This window comes from Fundulus heteroclitus, chromosome 14, assembly GCF_011125445.2.
Source record: "Fundulus heteroclitus isolate FHET01 chromosome 14, MU-UCD_Fhet_4.1, whole genome shotgun sequence".
Classification (NCBI taxonomy): Eukaryota; Metazoa; Chordata; class Actinopteri; order Cyprinodontiformes; family Fundulidae; genus Fundulus; species Fundulus heteroclitus.
In genome coordinates, this window is record NC_046374.1 from 8,743,967 (window position 1) to 8,764,189 (window position 20,223).

General features: G+C 42.8%; 1 protein-coding gene across 10 annotated transcripts in view; it reads left to right on the forward strand.

Moving 5' to 3' along the window:
* Window positions 1-20,223, forward strand: part of nrxn2b (neurexin 2b) — an 871,341-nt gene that overhangs the window by 595,870 nt on the left and 255,248 nt on the right. For 2 of the 10 annotated variants that reach the window (XM_036146227.1, XM_036146228.1), the window contains exon 1: window positions 1,348-2,138. The exons of the other annotated variants lie outside the window; for them this stretch is intronic. In XM_036146227.1, the coding sequence (XP_036002120.1) occupies window positions 1,805-2,138 (334 nt within the window). In that variant the 5' untranslated portion in view covers window positions 1,348-1,804. Of the gene's footprint in view, window positions 1-1,347; window positions 2,139-20,223 lie in introns of those variants that run through there. 10 annotated transcript variants of the gene reach the window in all.

Here is a 20,223-nt window from a genome sequence, read left to right on the forward strand (position 1 = left end):
TTTTTACTAATATTTATTGGCTCTCCCTTGCAACCTGCGTAATATAGTAATAACCTGGGATCCACCGGGACATGTGCGTGCTCACAGAGAAGTGACCAGTTTGAAAATCTCTAGCGTCTCTGGAACGTGTTTGGTGATCGTCTCCGATAAACATTCATGTGATTCTTCCATTATTTCTGCATGTGTCCTCTTCTCCTTCATTTCTCTCCACTCACTCCCCTCCCACTCTCCTTCTCTCTCACTTTTTTCCTCTCCGCTTCCACCAGACAGCCAAACACACACTCTCTCTCTCCCTCTCTCTCACCATCACTGCGCTGCCCTGTGTATAACAGTGACGATCTTTGCATTCAAAGGATCCAAATGTGTCCACCTTATCCTTTTTCGCGGCACTATTCCTGACCCTTATTGTAGGTTCCTTTTTGTTTGTTTTGCCGTCTTTCAGCTATTTTTTTTCCCCCATTTTTGCCTTACCAGGCAACATAGCTGTATGCAGTTTGGGGTGGAAGGAAGGGGTGTGGAGAGGGGGGGGGGTCCTGGCTGACTCGATCGAAGGAAAAGGAGATGGGAGAACTGTGCGGGCAGGAAGGATGTGCTCGTTGCTGCAGCTTCTGATTCAATTAGCATGAATTTCACAGCAAAGGCAGCAGCGGCAGCAGCAGCATCCCTGTCAGACTGTCTGAGCAAGCCAACAGCAGCAGCAGCAGCAGCAGCAGCAGCAGCAGCTTCCCGTGTCGGAGCTCCGTCAAAGGGACGAGCAACTGCTTCCCGTCGGTTTCCCAGCTTGGAAAGCAGTCTTTGAAGCTGCTCAGCAGTGGATCCTCAAAGCGAGAAGAGCAAGCGCAAGTAGGACGGAGCTTGTTTGTCAGTCCTAGGATGGGAAGATTGTTGAAAATGAGCTGAATGCCACGCACTCTAGTGCTTTCGTTATGGTTTAATCCTGTTAAGCTGTTTCTTGGTGCTGCTCAGCATTCTGTGACCCATATTGATTTATTCTGTCAGAATACAGGGGGACGGATACCAGCGCCACACTTGGAAACAGCCAACGCTATTTTTTTTATTATTATTTTTGTATTTTTTTGCTCTTGCACATTCCTCTTTTGCCTTGGAGTGCTTAATTTTCTTTCTTAATCTTTGTTTTTTCTTCTCTCGACTGCTGACTGAAGGGGCTCATAGCTCCCTGAAGGATTCTAAACCCCAGAACTGGATTTGGTAGCATCCTTGCCTTCTCCTGTTTATTTGCCTCTGTCGTTTTGCTCTCTGGTTTTATTCAGATGCATTTTTTCTGTCCTACTGCCATAAGTTGTGTCGGACAGGCTAAGCAGAGATGGTAGGCTTGGATTATGGGGAGGAAAGACCTCTGAAGATATTCCCAAGGCAATGGAAATCCTAAAGAAAAATTGACTGAAAGATCATTGCAGACAAGTATCTAAGATGGAGTCCCACGTTTGCTAAGTTCTTTTTTGCAGGCTGAGATTCTATTTTGAAAGTTACATTTAGCAGGTTACGTTAGCTGCTCTAAGGTAGGAAATTGGTTTTAAAGGATCAACAAGCTTCTGGATATCATTATTTGACTGCTGAAGATTTTTTTTTGGGTCTATCATTTCAGAAAGGATCTTGTATTTTTTTTTTCTTCACTGATTTTATTTCTGGTCATTTTTGGGATTTTCAAGCAAGGATCTGCATTTTTTCCCCCCCTTTCTTGGCTTATACTTTTAATCTGTATTTTCTGTTCCTTAATTTTTATTATTTTTTTACCAACCCCGGGCTGGAAGGCTGGGGATCATGGGTGCTGGATTCCTTTGAGATGTTCACTTCCTGTATGTGTCGCATGAGGGGGAGAGGCCTACCCTTCTTTTCAGGCCCCGCCCCCATGGAGCAGGAGGTGGAGGTGGAGGTAGACGGAGGGTTGCTATTGGTGCCCAGGCAAGTTGCGGCATCACCTGTGGTGTGGGCCAGCCCTGCCTTACTGTTCAGGCTGGTGCTCTCCCTGGCATTGCTGGTATTCCCATGTCCGGCTGTAGCTGCCCGAGTCTCCTCCTCCCTCAGTACCACCCACCATGTCCACCATTTCCACAACAAGCATGGCACTGTGCCCATTGCCATCAACCGGATGCCCTTTGTTACACGCGGGGGCCATGGTAAGACCTTTGTTTTTTCTGCTTGATTTGGTGATTTTGTACAGCCACCAAAAGCCAGAATTGTTGCTACACAACACTGAAAGCCACAAATGTGTTACCAATACATAGACGATTTGCACTTGTGAGTTGAGTTAATTTCCTTCAAGCGGGTAATTTCAGTTCACAGCAAGCCACACATGACCAAATGAGCCACTGAAATGCTTGTGATTTCTGAAATAAGCAGATGACCCGAGCTTCAAAAATCAGTCTTCTTGGCTCTGCTACCTGTAGGCTAGTCTCTTGGCTCATGGCTCTGATTTGCTGGTTGATGTGACCAGAGCCTGTTCCCTTCTGGGCTTTTTCCACCAGATCGCCAGCCAGCTTGGTTCTGCTACTTTCCTTTCAAGTTTCGAGTCCAGCTTGAGCCCATGGGATTATGGAACTGTGGCAAAACGGAAAATTTGTGTAATCACTCCAAGCGGTGTAATTATATCTGAATAAGGCTTTGCTAAGAAAAGAATTGTGTAAAACTGTGCTTTGAAGATGATAGGTGTCCCATGATGCCTGTCAGGGTTCTTTTCTTTGTATACTGAGAAAAAATCCATAGATGATTGCCTAAGAACGCCATATTTTGTCCTACTTCTCACAGCATATGTCTTTGGCTCAGTGCTCTATGGTACATCAGTTGCTGTGCTTTTCTTAGCCTAAGCTGTCAGGGACAAGGCAGGGTTTCACACTGATGATCTCTTTGATGTTCCCCAACTGTAGCTTTTCTCTGCATTTTTTCCCCCTTTTTTTTTTCCTTATTTCTTGTGCTTCATTACAACCTCGCTGTCAGGAGGTGCTAACAGCATCCATTGATTCCTCAGCATGTTCATCCTCATGCTGCCCAATTTATATTCACTTAGTCTCCACATCTTGTCTTGTGTTCTTCTAAATCCCAATCTCTACTGCTCTGTTTTGCCCGAGTGTAGCTGTAGTCCGTGTGGTGTTAGATTCACCCACGCCTCAAGAACTCCCAGGAGTCGCTAGGCTGTGTTGAGTCTCTGTAGATGTGTTCAGTTCCCTCACTTCCAACCCCTGGGCTCAGAACAGCATTACACTAATGGTATCAAGCCCACAGTTACATGAGCACATGTGTTCCCCAAGCGGAAGTGGTCCTGACCTCACAGATGATCTTCGGTATGCGTTATTCAGGTAGCGGCCTGTTTTTAAGCTAGTCTGGTTAACGGGTTTGGTGGCTTGAAACACGTTTTCTTGATGCTTTTCGTTTAACATTTCAGGTGTTTGCTGTACTGACAATCAAATTAATGTAGAGTTTTAAAAAATATGCTATACCAGGCTCAGTTTTGAAGCATCGATCAGGTTACAAAACCACTGGGCGTAAATCGAAGTTAGCTCACTAGATTGCATAATGTGTCGTCTGTAAACATTTTAAACTGAATACAATCCATGATAGACAAGAGGGAATAACTTCTACTTAGTCTCTATTATCATGTTTGTTCAATGCTTGGGTTGCTGATACTAGAACTGATCATTGTGGCAATACCTGAATTCAGAGACGTTTGCATCTTGAAAGTATTCAGAAATCCCTTTCTCTCGACAAACACTTAAAGCGCTTAACAACATTTAAAACTGTCGCTCTTTTAAAATGACAACCGTTCCCTCTGTCTCCTCTTCATTTTCCCTTCCATCTAGTCTACATAATTGGATGAAAGCTCTAACATCTCGACTTGCTGGGCTATTTCAATTGACATAGTTAACATAAAAGTGTTATCCGGTTCTCTCTGTGGATTTGTGTCTTTCAAAAGTGGAGCCCGCATGTGGGATGGTCTGTTTGATCTGGCTGGCCACATTTCCCCTAGCAAATTTAGCTCATGGTCAGTTCAGCACGACACCTCACAGTAAGACAGCTTGGCAGTCTTTGCTTGTGTTCACGTGTCTACTCGTGCAGATATAAAGCATATCTAAGTGGCAAAGCTAAACTAAGCCTGAAATGGTGATTGGTTGGCTGTGTTTGTGTTTGCTGTTCTTGCGTGTTTTTTATTTTCTTCTCCCTGGCTTTTGCCGTAGCAGTTAGTAATGTACTCCTACACAGCAAGCGCTGCTGCTTTCTCGGTTCATTTGTGTTGTTTTTAGTAGCACACTCCCAACATTTTCATTATCTACTACAAGAGGGCATGCACACACATTTGAGCGCTCCTTGCGAGGGGAGTCAAATACAGTCACCGTCATAAATACCTCAATTTCAGCCTGGCAAATCGCATCCTTGTCTGAAATGCCAGCTCTCCACATATTGTCAGCCAAGTGGCGCAGCATATTACGAGTGCTAATACCCCACTCGGTGATAAGAGCCCACTCACTTCACAACAGTTCCAGTAGCCAGTTCCGTCTACTCTGTCCCAAGAATGTGGGGGCACCTTCATTAGTTTCGATACGCTACTACCACGTTTGTGCCACCTTACGTGCGTTTGACTGGGGGTACACACGGAAAGTGCCAGCTTTTGTCCCGTCTGCAGTCAAAGCAGCACCCTGTGATTCACTAAGCTCTTATCGTGGCCCTCAACCAAATCTAGAATTTTGGCATATCGGGTCTGCAACATTCAAAGCTCGGTCCTTATCTACCGTTTTCATCCCATGGCGTGATTATGATGGGGCCTCGGTCTGGATAAGCTCCTGGAGAGCCATGCTGTGCTCACTTGGTAGTACACGCCCACCCATTTATGAATAAACAGCAGCACAGGCAAGATGACAGAAGACTGAAGCAACATACATGCTGCAATCGTATTTTGCGACTATATCCAGTGTGCCGCATCTGTGGCATATGCTGTTTGGCACAATAAGTGCAGCAAATTCATTTAACCATGCCACTTTCTGCTGAAAGGACTTCCATCTTTGCATTTATATGGCTGTTGCATTAATATTCCCTAACTACATCAGCTTTTATACATGCAAATCGTACCAGCACGGAGCAGGAACACTTTTCTTCTGATGTACCCACTGCATGGTGGTTTTTGGCAAAGACCTTTAATCAAAATATTTCTATAAAGGCCTCCATCACACCTCTAGATCCTCTTTGTTCATGTCCATATTGTCAGAGGTTCTTTGAGAGGCAAAAGCAAAATCGTACATCTCATTAGCAGGTAATGGTCTGGCAAATCATTATATGTCATACAGGTGGAACAGGCTTGAGTTAATCACCCCACAAGCCCCCATGAATGTCTTTAAAATGAATTAGTATCCAATATCTGCCCCTTCTGCAACAAGTTTCAAAATTTAAAAAGCTCAGTTTAGTTTCCGGATACCTGTCTGAGCATCTGTATGCAAGGCAGTTACATGACAGTTCATTCAGATGCTGCAGTCTTACCCATATTCTCCTGATTACAGCTAATTAGAGAGTTCTGACCAGTGAAGTGTGACATTTGACTGTGCTGTCTGCTAGCTGATAAGTCACACAAATGGATGCATGATTCTCAATATTTGGTTTAGGCCTCCCTTTTCCATCGGTGAGGGGAACGTCGACGGTTCTTGCTGCAAGGTGTACATTTAAAATGCCCTGTGAGGTTCAGCCGCAGATGTGTGCTGCATCAAGATGTCCGCTCATGTTAAAAGATTTTCAACATTTTGAACTACATCGCCGCACAGAACACATACAAATACAGGGCCTTGCAAAAAAGGTATGCAGGAAGTAACGTAGGGATCACCGCCAACATGTCGATGAAGTTCCACCAGTCAGAGGAGATCAAAGTTGAAGCTTTTAGCTTAAGTGCAACATCAACAGTGCGCATCGTACCGTCCTGATGGTTAGATATGGTGGCGGCAGCGTTGCCCAGAGTGAATGGCTTTGTTTTGAACAATAAAGTTAGTCTGAGTTGATAGGAAGCGGAAATGAAAAGTTCCGGAAGAATTATTTGAATCTCAGTGGAGGTTTAGCCAAATAACATGCATTAAAAGCCCACACTTAAATCTAACAGAAGTCCTGTGACAGGACTAGAAAGCTGATGTTCAGACATGCTCCATATACAGTAATTCAACTCAGCCTGACCTGTTGCACAAGGACAAATGGACAAAAATCTCTTGATGTGCAAAGCTGGCAGAGACAAATTCAAAAGACTCAGGGGATTCAGGAGGGCTGATTTTTCTTTCTTTCTTTTTTTTTTTTTAAATCAGTTCCATGACCTTGTTTTCCTTCCACTTTGTATAACCATAAAATGTATTAAAGATTGTAGTGTGGGGAAATGTTAAAAGCTTCAAGATCTACACATACATTTCAAGGCTCCAAGTAAACAAACAGGCTTGGCACAAGCTTCTGGAAATGTGTGTTTAATCTTTAAGATCGGCTGTATGCCTGTAATGGTCGGCATGTCTCTCAGCAGGCCTGTCTGTGCATACTTAACACATGCATATAGTTCTGTTTGCTTTTCATGCCTCTGGCACAGAGAATGAATAAGGAAGTGTTGGATGTAAAAGTGAATTCATACCTGAACACTGCAATGCACAGGACTAAAGGGATTTAAATAGAAAAAAAAAAAACTAATTATAATTCAAGCTGACTTTGATGTTTTACACGAGGAGCTTCTCAGAGATTTTACTGCTGGGTGGATTGTTTGTCCTTGGCATTGGACAGACTATATCCATTTGGGCTTCCTTGGTGAATGCGTGTGGACATGCTTTAGAAAAACTGCCGTCTGCCTGATTTGCTAAGGGCTAAGCTTCAAAATTGATCAGCCTCCGCTTGCCCCGCCCTTCTTATTTGGTGGCAGAGGAAACGGAGGTCACTCTTTGCTGCGTTCGTGAAAACATAAAGGACGTCGTAGCAGGTAACCGTAATCACCTCCAAGCAGGAATGTTTTAGGATACGAATAAAAATATAATCACAACACTTCACCCGAGTATAATTTGCAGTCTTAATTCAGTTTGTAAGCATTTATATGAGCCGCGCCATCCAGCGTTGCAGCGAGTCGCGTGTTGTGAAATAACAGCAGGTCATTTTGCTCGTTTCGTGTATTGAATCTAATTTTGAGGCAATAAAAAAATTACCTTTACATTACTTGGCTCTATCGTCTCTAAGTACATATATTTCTTAAAAACAATATGTTCAGTGCAATCCTTACAGGATTTTATTGCCACTTTATATTGTCTAAAATGGTTCTTTACACACAATGAGATTATGGACTAACCTGCAGGCAAAGATTTTCTGCTTATCCAGGCTGATGGTGCGTTTGTGTGTGGGGTGGGGGTGGGTGGGGGGGACCGACCACGTTTTTTTCTTCTTCTTGATATTCTCTTGTAATGGTAACCCACCATCTATCAGCCTTAAAGTAATAGGAGAGATGTTTCACATTTTTTCCCATATCGGTATAACTTGAATTCCCAGTTGTGTCTGATATTGATTTCTTTGCTGTCTTAACTGAATTGTGTAATTTTCATAACTTTCAGTTTAAGTGCCAATACTACACCCACACGGCTTCTTTCTTTCTCTTTCGTTCTTTCTTTCTTTCTTTCTTTCTTTCTTTCTTTCTTTCTTTCTTTCTTTCTTTCTTTCTTTCTTTCTTTCTTTCTGTTGCTTATTTATTCTCACCCTGTAACTTTCCTTTGTTCCACTCACCTACAGTCTGAACTCATAAGCCTCATTTTTTTTAACGCCTTTTTATGATCCAAAATGCCAGAGCTGTTTCCGTGCGCGATGTCTCGTCTTTCAAAAATCCTCAGTCTACGCGCTGCGGTTCACTTCCTCCAACAGAGCAGTGGTTGTCTGCGGTCCTCTGTGTGATGTTGTTTGTTTGGCCTGACCGTTCATGAATGCTGATGAGGTCAGCTGCCGCCCACACCCATCCATCTACCCTATCCTGGTCAAGCAGCGCCACGAGGCCCCTAGGGGTCCACAGGTTCGGGCTTTGCTGCAAAACCTCCCAGCGTGCAGTCCTCTCCCATCTAGCCTGTCCTTGTCTTTCATCAATAGCCTTAATGTATTTTTTTCCCACCCTTCTCTGCTAATAACAACCTGGTATGTTTGATAATCAGCGCTTTATCTGCGGGCTGCCGGGGGGAGGTCAGGTGCGGTGTGCGCGTGTCAGGATGTTGAGGGGAGGAAATGTTGCGCGCTCTCCTTTGAGAGTCAAGTCACAACCCTTCTCTTTCAGCGAAGCCCCATTAGTATTCATGATTCCTTCTCCACACAAAGTCCAAGGCGCTCGGCTACATGCGCGTACACATGCATGAGAAAGAGGACGGATGCCTCAGGTGTTCTGGACAGTCAAGATAAGCCCTGCTTGTTTGACATTTTCTGTCATGCAACCGCGGGCCCACCTCCCCTCCAAGCCGTTCGCTTTACACCCGAGCATTTGGGCAGCCAACAAATGGAACATATAGAAACCAGGAGTATCTGAATGAAACCTACTGAGAGGCTGCCAAGAAAAAAAAGGAAGCAAATGTGTCTTCTTCTGTTTGGTCCGACTTTTTTTTTTTTTTTTTGCTGGTGAGTCAATTGCAGCAGTTAGTTGGACAACATTTTCTCTTCACAGCAACTTCTTGCTTTCTTTCTTGATACCTTTTGACATTTTACACAGCGCCCTGTCGGATAATGGGCATTTTAGGTAGTACTGTTAGTTGTAGATCACGTTTTCAGCGTCTTATGCTTTTCTTTGGGAAGTCCCTTAAGAAGGTACTCCCTGCTGAATGAATCTGCAGATTTGATTTGGGAATTCTTTGTTTATGACTCCCCTGATTTAACACTTTGTAGAGCATCTGTTTGCTGCAATTACATTTGCAAGAAATTATGATGATGTTTCTGTGAGCTTTTCGCATCTTCTAATTGATTTGTTTTTTTTTCTCATTCTTGTTTTGCTTAATAATTCTACCTCAGTCAGATTGGACGGAACGACAAAACATGACAACCGCTTTAAAATCCTGGCACAGATCCTCAATTGGATTTAAATCTGGACTTAGAACGGGTCACCCTTACACATAAATATGCCTTTATTGAAACATTTCCATTTTTGCTCCATTTGTATGTTTCGGGGAATTGGGAGATGCCTTTTACCCTGTTTCAAGACTTTTTAGTGTACTTGTTTTTTTTCCTTTATTGCTTGTATTTAGCTCCATCCATCCTTCCATCAACTCTGGTTAGCTTCCCGTTTTCACTGCAAATAAACAGCATAATGCTGCCACTACCATACTTCACTACCATGCATCGTTATGTAGATGGTGTGTTCAGGATAATTTCTTGCCACTAACAAAAAGGGAGCCTACACAGAACGGCTGGATTTGTAATAAGATTAAATTGCAAGCAGGTTGACTGTATTTACTAAATGAGTGACTTCTGAAGGCAATTGATTTCACTGGATTCCATTTAGGAGTATCAGAGTAAGTGGGGCTCAATATAAATAATTGCTACACTTTTCAGATTGCGGACTCTACTTGGTCTTCTCCATTATGCATAAAATGCCAGTTTCAATGACGTTTGCGGTCGTAACATGACAAGATGGGACTTTAATGTTAGGAATACATTTAAAAGGATGGTTCCTTTCTTTCTCCTGCAAATGTATGCCAGCTGTGTCTCTGAATAATTAATCAAACAATACTTTATGCACATTATAAACACTCGGATTGTGGCGAATCATGCATCTGAATATCATTTAGCCACGAAGCCATAGATTTTGCCCACTAAGTAACTTTCACTAGTTGAAAGTCACATTAAAGATATGCTTTTAATTTCCCTTTTTCAGACTTGCTTTCTCCTTGAAACAAGTAACTGTGGTTTTGATTAAAGGTTGCGTCAATCCCATATTCTTCTATTAGTGTTCGACAGAGTGCAGTAAAACACCACTGTCTTGACATAATAAAGCACAGAACAATTGAAATATATCAGCACACATATCACCTCTACAATCTTGTGCATGGAGTCAGTTTAGCTACGCGAGCGCTATTTCCCTGCCTGCCGGGGAAAAGGATTTGGCCCATCTCAATCTTGCATGTTGGAGCACAGAGACGAAATAAGGTGTCATATAGCGCCGGAGGGACCAAATGAACGTATTTCACCAAGACATCCATTCATTGCTTTTCTATTAAAAACAAAGACCTGGTTGGAAGGAAGAGAAAAGCATTTTTCCTTCCCTTGCAGCTCAGTTTTTCTGCCTCAGGAATGAAATTGGCACAGGAATACATTTATTTTATTTACAAGTTTTTGTGAGGTACAGGGTAGCAAAGGAAAAATAGAAAAAGAACAAACTTTGCTTTAATTATCGTACTTAGTTGCATTGCAAATCAAATCTGCATTTTACTAAAAACGATAGAAAACACATAATTTCTTTTCCAAGGACCTCTACCTCAGAACCAAACTGATCAGTGTAAGGTCACAGCCTTCTTTTGACTGGTGAAAGATCAGCAGCTGTTAGTTTTGCATACACTGGGCACTTAAAAAAAATCCCAAGAAATCCCAAGAAAAATAGAGATGTGACACTGTGGTGGAGAACCAGCTGATAACAAAACTTAACTGAGTTCTGCTGCCCTAAAAATAATCCTGCCATAAGAAGTGCCAATCTGTCTCCAAGCAAGAGGAAGGGAAAATGTCATACTATGCCATCTAAGCTGAGTTCGCCCATAGACAGAGAACTCAACAGATAAAAAAACATCAACCCAACCACCACACGATGGCTATTACACTTATGGTTGAGGGATCGTCAAATATGTGATCATTGCTGTGATCTTTTGTTTTTCATCATATGTTTATTGTGTTTAGATCTACTGTAAGTACTCATGCCACCTGCCCAATGGACCCAGGCTCAAAATGAACCTATTTGGCTAAGCTGCCATAGTTACAGAAATGTGCAATATTTTTCACTGCCATATTTACAGAAATGTGCAATATTTTTCACTGCCTTAGAGCATTTTGAAAAAATAAAAAAAACTTATTGTTAAGCTCCAAAATACACCATAGACTAATAATATGCTTTTTTAAAAGTTAGCTCGAAACTCCAATTCTGCATTTTACGATTCAAATTGGTTAATCCCTAGTAGTTTTTGGTCATACTTAAGCCTTTAACTAATGTGGTCCGAAAAAGAAACTACCATTAACTAACGATCCCTACATTTAAAGACTTCTCAATAAAGACAGAGAAAAAAAAGTTACTAAAAATCGACATGTTGTGGGCTCAGAGATGGCAACCCACATTCCTTAGTTGTAACAAGTTAATTATTTGGGCGACTGTTGTCGTTCTATAATCTCAAACCAGTTTACCAATTCTGCCATGACTCCTGAAACGAAGAGGGCCTTTTTGTCCACGCAAGTGACTTTTATTTCTTCTTCTCCATTCTTTGTTGGACCGTTTGTTGTAAAACTGAAACACGGTTACGTGTAAATATCCCAGAAGATTAGCGGTTTCTCACACAGCCTTATTCCTCATTCTGATGCTCGGTTTAAGCTTCAGCTAGTCGTCTAGATACAAAACGCCACCGAGGCACTTGCTTTTGGGCAAACGAAGCAATTCAGGAGGTGTCGCAAACAAAGAGGCCAGTGAGTGTGTCTTTATGAACGGTTCTTCAGTTTAGATAACAAAGCGTTTCCCTCTGCAGATATAAACTCCTTGCGAATGTGCCGAGCTTTGGCTCCGAGCTGACGGGAGGCAACATGATGACACTGTGGCGTGTTTGGAGGCTGTTCTATCATCCCCATTCACCGTCTGTCTGGGCACATGAAAGCATCGTGGGTACATGGGTGGGAGGCCATCACCATGTGGGGAACGCCTTCGCTGTGTAGAATCAGGAGAGGGGGGCCAGCTCTTCAGAAGCCGTGCTGATGTAAGACTGCTTTAATTATTTAGCCGTCAGATATTAAAGCAGCGAGACTTGGGGGGCCTACTCCACGTATTTCGGTCTCCGGTGGGAGTGCCCACCATTAATAAACAAAGCGTCCTATATTATGCATGATGGATACTTTGGAAAATCCGCCACCTCTTCCACTTTACCCAGCCCAGAGGAGTTGGAGGACGCAGAAGAAAACACTTTGCACGAGCAGCGGCGTGAATGTTTCCCACCACCCACTCCTTTTCCCTCGGCTAATATTCCCTGCCACCCACCTTAGATCTAAAGTGGTTGTTAAATGTGATATGTTTCCAAATTAAGCTCTCCCCGGAAGCTGAAGATCACTACTCATTTTATGAGGATTGCTGTTTTGGTGATTTTTTTTTTAACGCATTGTTCCGTTTATTAGACACTGCATGGATTAAACACAGCTAATAAGAAGCAGGAAACCTGGGATTATTTTCCTGTTGCACTTTGCATGCTTGGCAACGTTTTAAAAGAATTATTTCCAACATTTAATTGCAAGTAAAACTAGATACATGTGAGATAAATGCTGCATTTAAGTAACAAAAATCTGTCCTTCACACCCAAGCTCCCCGTTACATATTTCACAAGATATGATCGAGAGATGACACGGTGCTTTCATCTGTAGATAAACCTTGAATGGCAGGGGAATATTTTTGACGGAGCCCATGTTGTTTAAAAGATAATGAATGTCAGAAGGTACTAATGCGTCTTGTAGCTTTTAACGTCATTTCCCGCACTTAAAGGTGGCAGCATGCTCCCATGAGGACATTCCTTGTCTGGCTCCGTACCACTTTGGAAGAGCACATAATGGGTCATTTGACTTTTAACTTGTCGCTAGCTTTGCTGAGAGGGCCTTTTGCTTGGGTTTGCACTAAATGTCATGGAATTCAAATGGTTTCCATTATTGGGTTATCTTTAAATATTTAGATGTCATTTCTTTTAGTAAGAGCTCTTGCAGAAAGCTGAGCAGAGATTTCTTTGCGTCTTTTTTTTTTTTTTTCTTTTTTCACTTGGTTGACGGTAGAAGCTACCCATGGGATTAGGCGCAATATATTTTTATAAAAAAATAATGAATATTTACTGCCAATCTTCAGGACCGCACATTTGTCGGCGTAATTATTCTGCGAAGCAGCATTTTGTCGTCAGAAAGTGCTAGGTGCATGGGGTAAAATGTGATTTATTGCTTCTGCAGAGGCATAACATTTCTTCATTTGAAGCAATGTGTCAGGACGCCAAAATGACGGTTTACCGAAGGAGCTTGACAGACAGAAACCCCCAGCTGCTTGTGTTCCTACTTTGTGTTATAAAAAAAAAATAAAAAAATCCACATGCGCACACATGCAAACACCCCCTCGTGTCAGAAATAAACTTCACAGAGTGCAGGGGAACTTTTCAGAGACTGCATCTTTGTCTGACACGTATGTCAGACCTGTGATGACTGACAGACCTCGCATCCATCAACATCACCCTCTTCTACCCCCTCAGAATACATACCATTTGTTTGCCTGCAAGTCATCCCTGTGTTTGAGGGGGGGTGGGCATGCTGTATCTGGTGGAAACGAGAAAGAACGTAGGAAAAAGGGGGAATTCAATAGAGAAGCAAAAAAAACGATCAAGCAAAGCAGGAGGGTGGCTGGAGAATGTTTGGTTGCAAAGTGGAATAGAGTGATATGTGCAGAGAACGTATTCCTGGTATGGTGTGTGAAACCCCAACCTTCATCCTCCAGCACACAGGAGCCTTGACACACTTAGAGCTCCCCCTCCAGGGCCTTAGGGATGCTATAGTAATGAAGATAGCCCCGTTGGAGCACAACTAGCGATGTCCTTACTCTCCTATTTGTACTACTCCACTCGGCACTGCCATCTTACCCCATTCCCATCAGTCATTTTGCTGTGGAAATCAGAGCATGGAGGTAACTTGTCCCATCTGGGGCTTCCAAAAGCTGCCCCATAGTTTTCAGCGGCAGAGCCGTTAAAACCTTTCTGCTTGCAACATACATTCTGTTTTTGTCGCTAAATTTCTGTGGTACGCTTGCAAACGCACCCAAGGTGATGGGAGAAAAAAAAAGCCCCCCCTCGGCTGGGTGTCGGTTTGTCTCATAAATTAGGAGGAACTCGTCCGTTTGTTTGATCCGGCCGGGGGTCGATTTTCCATAAGCGAGCCACCGTATCGGCTTTTATGGCGTCGTTGATGGTTCATTAGCAGTTATCTGTTGTCCGGGCTGTCATCTGTTTCAGATTGGGTGTGAAGTTGTTCCTCCTGAGATGAAGAACCAGTTTAGGTCAATATCTACTCACAGGGAGTCAAGTGAAAGCAATAACTCAGACCGGCTGTAAACATGATTGATTACGGTGGAGAACAGTGCAAGTGGAGCATCCATAATGGTGGTGGCGCAGCGAAGGCCTATCCACCATCATATTGGACGCACAGAGAGAGAGAGAGGAGCCTATAATCTGTATGCGATGATAACTGTAATGTGGGGAACCAAAGTGGCTTATCCCATGGCCTGTTTGTAAGACAAATCACTTGGTCGTTCATCCTCCACAGTTTTTACGCTTTCAACCTGCTCTTCTTTTTCTCCTCTGCCACACATCAGCTAATGTTTCCTCCTCGGGCAGCGTATTGACCGCCAATGGCAGGGTACGTGGGAGAGCTGAGAGTCTCGGAAATGGATCGTTTCACCCTGCATATCCTGCTTGAAATTGCAGCGCGACGTGTGGAACGTTCCTCCTGACAAATCTTACCAGGAGAAACATGACATTTCATCCCCTCTTTGTTTGTTTGTGCTGGCGGACTGAATGTCCCGTTAGCCAAATAAATCTGATCTGACACCCAACGCTTGTCCGAAATACGGAGAATTCACACCTAATTTGACACCAGACTAAATTGAACGCCTTAAAGTGTGCTCAGTTAAGCCACTTTATCATCTGCGCTGAAACCTCGGAGCTCCCGTGATTGCGCAGATCTGTCTTCCTCCAAATGATTCAGTCAGAAATAATCACAGCTGCCGTCCTCGGTACAAACGGCCTTGCCCTGTTTTGGGTTTATTGATCTCGTTGCCCCTCCCGAAGCGAGGTAGGTTACAGTTGACTGTCACGTCGGCTATGGGCAAGCAATTGTTGTGTCACGAATATTCCTCGGATGTTTATGGCCGCTGACCTGATTGCTTCTGTATTGATCAAGTTACAGGTCTGCTTGTGTTACAGTCGCTAAAACAAGCCACCCAGCTTTAAAGTACAGACGCGAACAAATTAAACCTGCACAGATAAGAGGAAGCAGCAGAGGTCGTGTTGCATTCAAGGCGTCGCACAGATGTGCAGATATAAGGGTTGAGCGTCTTCAGAGGTGGTTGCCATGAAAGTAAATAAAGCTGCATCCAGGCGATGCCAAACAAACAGCCCCCACCTGGAGACCAGTTCCCAACCCCAGGAGCGCCCTGGTTTCTCCTGTGTCTAAACTCTGTTTACTCCTGATCAAAATTCTCAGCTGTCCTACTGTACTTGAATGTTCGTTTTTCTTTTCTTTTTCTTTTTTTTCTTCACTATCTAATATTGAGAGCCACATAAAAAAGTGTGTTTGCACTGATTGGTCGGGGTGATGTGTAGTCACTGTGTGCTTGGCTTTATGCTGAGGTGCCGTTCTGAGCACTGCACTTGACTTCAATCATTTCCGCCGCTGAGAGCCTGCTCTCAACCTGTCAGTCAACTGTCTCGCTTTGTCAGTGTCCTCCCTCCACTCATAGTCCCCATCTTCCCTCCTGGATTTGCTTTGTGGTCTCTTATACAGTCCAGATAGACATAAAGCTGTCTCAGTATTGATTGAACTTCCCTCTCAGGTAAAGGCTATTGTCCACCAGACGTGCTTTGGAGATCAAAAGGCAAGAGCTGTTGTGCAGCAGTAAACAAGATTCATAATGGCCTTCTGTTATTGCATTCATTATTTCCCACTTAATGGCTTTTTACCAGTTTTGGAGCCCTCCAAATAAATATCAGCTCATTCGGATCTCTTCTGACGTCACAGACCTAATCGATGGCTCTGACGCCCCTGTCATGTCAGCACCTCCAAAAGGTGTGGGATTCCAGGCCTATTTTAGCAAGAGACGTCAGTGATTCAAGCCAGCAAAGGCTGCTGATTATTCATAAGTTCTGATGTCAGCAGACTGTAAATGTGCCATGTTCGGTCAGTCTAATGTGAGTCATTTCATTTGGGGCAAAAATAGCCGCGGCTCACACAAACACATGCAAGCCCTTCCTAAAAATGGCTTTGGAACTGCAGTTTCACTTGAGTGCTTTGGAGTGAAATGGTTAAGCGCCGTGCTATGCTTCGTTCAGAGATGATATCCTGTACCTCCTTTTAATGAAGCTGTTGTCTCACTACTCCTCCTCAGCCAATCATGTTAGTAACATGCCGTTGTTTTAGCCAGCAAAAGCCTTTTTTTTCTATATAACCCTAGCCAGGCAATGCGTGCTACTTTATGACTCACATACGGTCCCATGTATTTCCCCTATAGTAACTATGACGGGTGATGCTGGTCAGGTCGCACTATTTTAAAGCATGTTACTCAATTTAAAAAGAAAATAGCTGAATGTGTTGTGGGTGCGCTGTTTCCAATGCGTGCCACACACAAGGCCGTAACGATGGAAGGACATGAGCAGGGTGCAGATTGATAAATGCCGGCAGAGTGGGCGAACAGGTGAGAGATGGGGAGAGTTATTTCCCCCCCCCCCCCTTTCCTCTTTCTCCCTCGGTGCCGAGAGGTGACCTCTAGCTCGGCGATATGAAGAGAATGTCACGCAACATTACCGCTCCTTTCGCCACCAGACGCAGATGAGGTTTTATTTTTTGTGCCGTGCGCTGGAGAGAAAACAATTCTTTCCACGTTGATTAATGTGTGTTATATGAGCAGGCAGTAGACAGAGAGGCAGTAGAGGAAAGATTGGTATCCCTTTCTGCATTCCCCCTGATCTGCCACATGCATTTATCAGACCTTTGCAGAGGAGGGCGGCAGCGTCCGGAGCTTCCTTTCACAGCATGTCAACTATAATCTCTTTATTTTTTTTCCACTTGTTGGTTGACCTCCCTGCTGAAAGGGCTACTATATAACATTTGTACGTACCACTATACAAAGGGCCCCCCTTTATAGATGGCTCATAAATAGTTTATAGATATGTAATTAACCTGTAAATATTTTTAACTCATGCATAAGTGTTTACTATGCATTAAATAAGGGGCGATCAAGAGAACAAACTGGTTCACTATTTGGCAAGAAACTGGTCAGTTTTGCCTCTTGCTTGCCCTTAATTAATGCATTATAAACACTTATGTATGAGTTATAAAGTGTACACAGATGAATTAATAATATGTCTACATACTGTTTATTAGCCCCCTATAAGGGGAGCCTTATGACAAAGTGGTCCCCATTTGTATTATAGGCTTTTTTAATGGCTAACAGGAATAACTAGGTATAAAATCTTCGATGGCAACCATTTTTTTTATATACAAAAATATACAAATAAGAAGTTGAGAACTTCAAAGCAACAATCTAATAACTCAGTAAGGCACAACTTTGTGTTGTGTGTCTTTAAGCAGTGGGTGGTGGGCTGTGCTCCATCCTGAGTCACGTAGTAAACGTTAATTAAGGATGGCGATCATGAGCATGACGCCAACAGTCAGGATCAAGTCACAGGTTTCATTGAATATTGCGAAGGACTTCCTTGCACACGGTGGTTGATCATAAAGAAAGATAAATAGATTACTACAACTACAATCACATAGTACTTCCTCCCTGAAATTCCTTCATCAATATCTTTAAACCACTCTTACTCTGTTACCTACAAATATTGTTTGCCATAGAAGGCACTATCCAAAGCCAAATTGTGCCAATCCAAGACAGAATTAACCACAGGTAAGTTTTTTTTTTTTTTTTTTGGACCCCTCCCTTATTAAAGTGAAGATTCTATGGAGGATTCACAACCTAGAAAAAAATTAACGATTCCTCCTTCATGGGATTTGTAGTCAGCTTTTGCCTGTAGCGAAGGAGTTTGCTGTGTCTTGTTACGGGATGTAAGGAAAGAGTGGGAGACAGGGCCTCATCAGCAGTAATGCCGGCACTGCTTTGGTCTGTCATGGTGAAGAAGGAGCTGAGCTAAAGTACAAAGCTCTCAATTTACCGCTCCATCTGTGTTTCAACCCTCAGCTATGGTCATTAGATGTGGATCTTAACTGGAAAAAAAAAAGAGATCCTGGATTCAAGCGACTGAAGCTACATTTCGTTGTAGCGTGTCTGGATTCAGCCTGAAAGATGGAGCGATGTGCTCACTCAGAGGGAGCTCGATGTGGAGCTACTACCTGGTCTGTGTTCTTCTGCTAGAATGATTTACATCCAGTAACATGGGTACATATGCAGCATACAATAATTTTAGCTGAGCTATCTGTTCCTCTCTATCTCTCCGGAGCCTGCTGTGCACACCCACACACAGTCCCTCCCTTGCTCGCAACCAAGAATGGTTCACATTCACCGTCCCTCATGTGTTCCTAAAGGGACCACACTGCTCTCTTGCAGCAGTATGCTGCTTGCTCCCAACTGAACTGAATTACTCACCTCAAGCCGAATGTAAAACATTATCAGTACAGGACTTATAAATGGCTACCTGCAGCCCAAACCCAGTACTTTGTTTGACATGTAAGTTGGAGGACTCCCTTGATGCGAGGGGATTTTCCCAACAGCTGCACACGCTGCACGCAGGTACAGTTGATATTCCAGGCTGTGAAAATATCAAAAATACAATCAACGTGATTTAAACAGGTTTTATTCTTAAATATGGAAACAGTGTTATTAAAAAAAAATATCCATCAAACATCAAAATTGATTGTTTATAACTGTTGTACACTCTATCTATCCAGGCACAGGCTATGCCTTCTTATAGTACTTTATTCACACACAAAAATATACAGCCAAATCTCCAGGCAGTTGTACACTTTTCTTAATTGTTGCTTACCAAAAATATAACGAACCGTGACTTTAAATCCTGAACCAAACTGTGACGTTAGTGTGCCGTTAAACCCTGACTACTTACTGTATCGTTCCAGATTTTAGATTCTGAACCTTCAACACCATCTCGTCCATTTCCCGTTATTATTTTTATAAGATGACATTAAACTTTGTCTTGTAAAGCTCTTCCACGGCTCAGGCCTGGTCAGTGTGTAATGGCACCAAACGTCAGATCTGACTCAAAACTCTTGTAGTGGGAAGATCTGAGAAGCTTTTCGAGTTTGATATGTGAAAGGCAAAGTGACACAAGCTGAGCCTCCAGACTATAGGTATTGATGTCAGCTTAGGACAGCTGGAAACGTATTTGCTGTACAGTGAAACCTGCGAGAAAACATAAGAACGGAAAAGTGGCCATATTGGTGAGGAGCTGGGTGTTGAAGACCTGTAGCTACAGTTTGTTATGTGCATTTGAGAATAGAATCTGTGAAGTGGAATCACTTTGCAGAATAAGTAGTTGTGCAACACTGGTTGCACTGTTTTTGTACATGAAGATCCCCCAAAGTGCCATCTAAATACCTTGTGCAAGACGCAGACTGACAAAAGGTTTCTCACACTGTGCAGAGTGGGAGGGAAATGTGTGTGGTTTGCGACGCTGTGTGTGTAAGCCTGGTTTTGCACGCATGTTTTCGTGAGTGGGTGGAAGAAGAGATGGCACCTGAGCATCTGGAAAGGTGACTTTCAACCTAAACAAACTGCTGAGGAAGAGGCATGATTGGCGGGAGAATATCCACTCCTCTCTAACTTCCTCTTATTGGTATTTGATTATGAATTAAGGCCTGTATGCCTGGAGTGAGAAGATACCTTGTTATTGAGGAGGGAGAGGAGATAAATGCTAATCTGTAGCTGATATTTACTCTGGAATCAAGGACGTCCCACACAATAAAAAAGCATTAAGAAGCACTAAGACGTGGGTTTACTGACAGGAGAATTATAGTGTTTCAGGATGTTTCTTTCTCCCATTCAGTAAACAGAAGCTACCATTTGAGCCTCCTTGACCAAGGCTTTATGTCTGATTTGTAGTTGATAGAGCCTAATCTTCAAGGTAACATCTTTATCTGCGCTTATGCAGTGTTTCGTGTTTATATATATATATATATATATATATATATATATATATATATATATATATATATATATATATATATATATATATATTCCTTAATCTGCCTTTTAACCTAATTAAAATTTTTGGATTTGGAGCATTTTGCAAGTAATATATATTATAT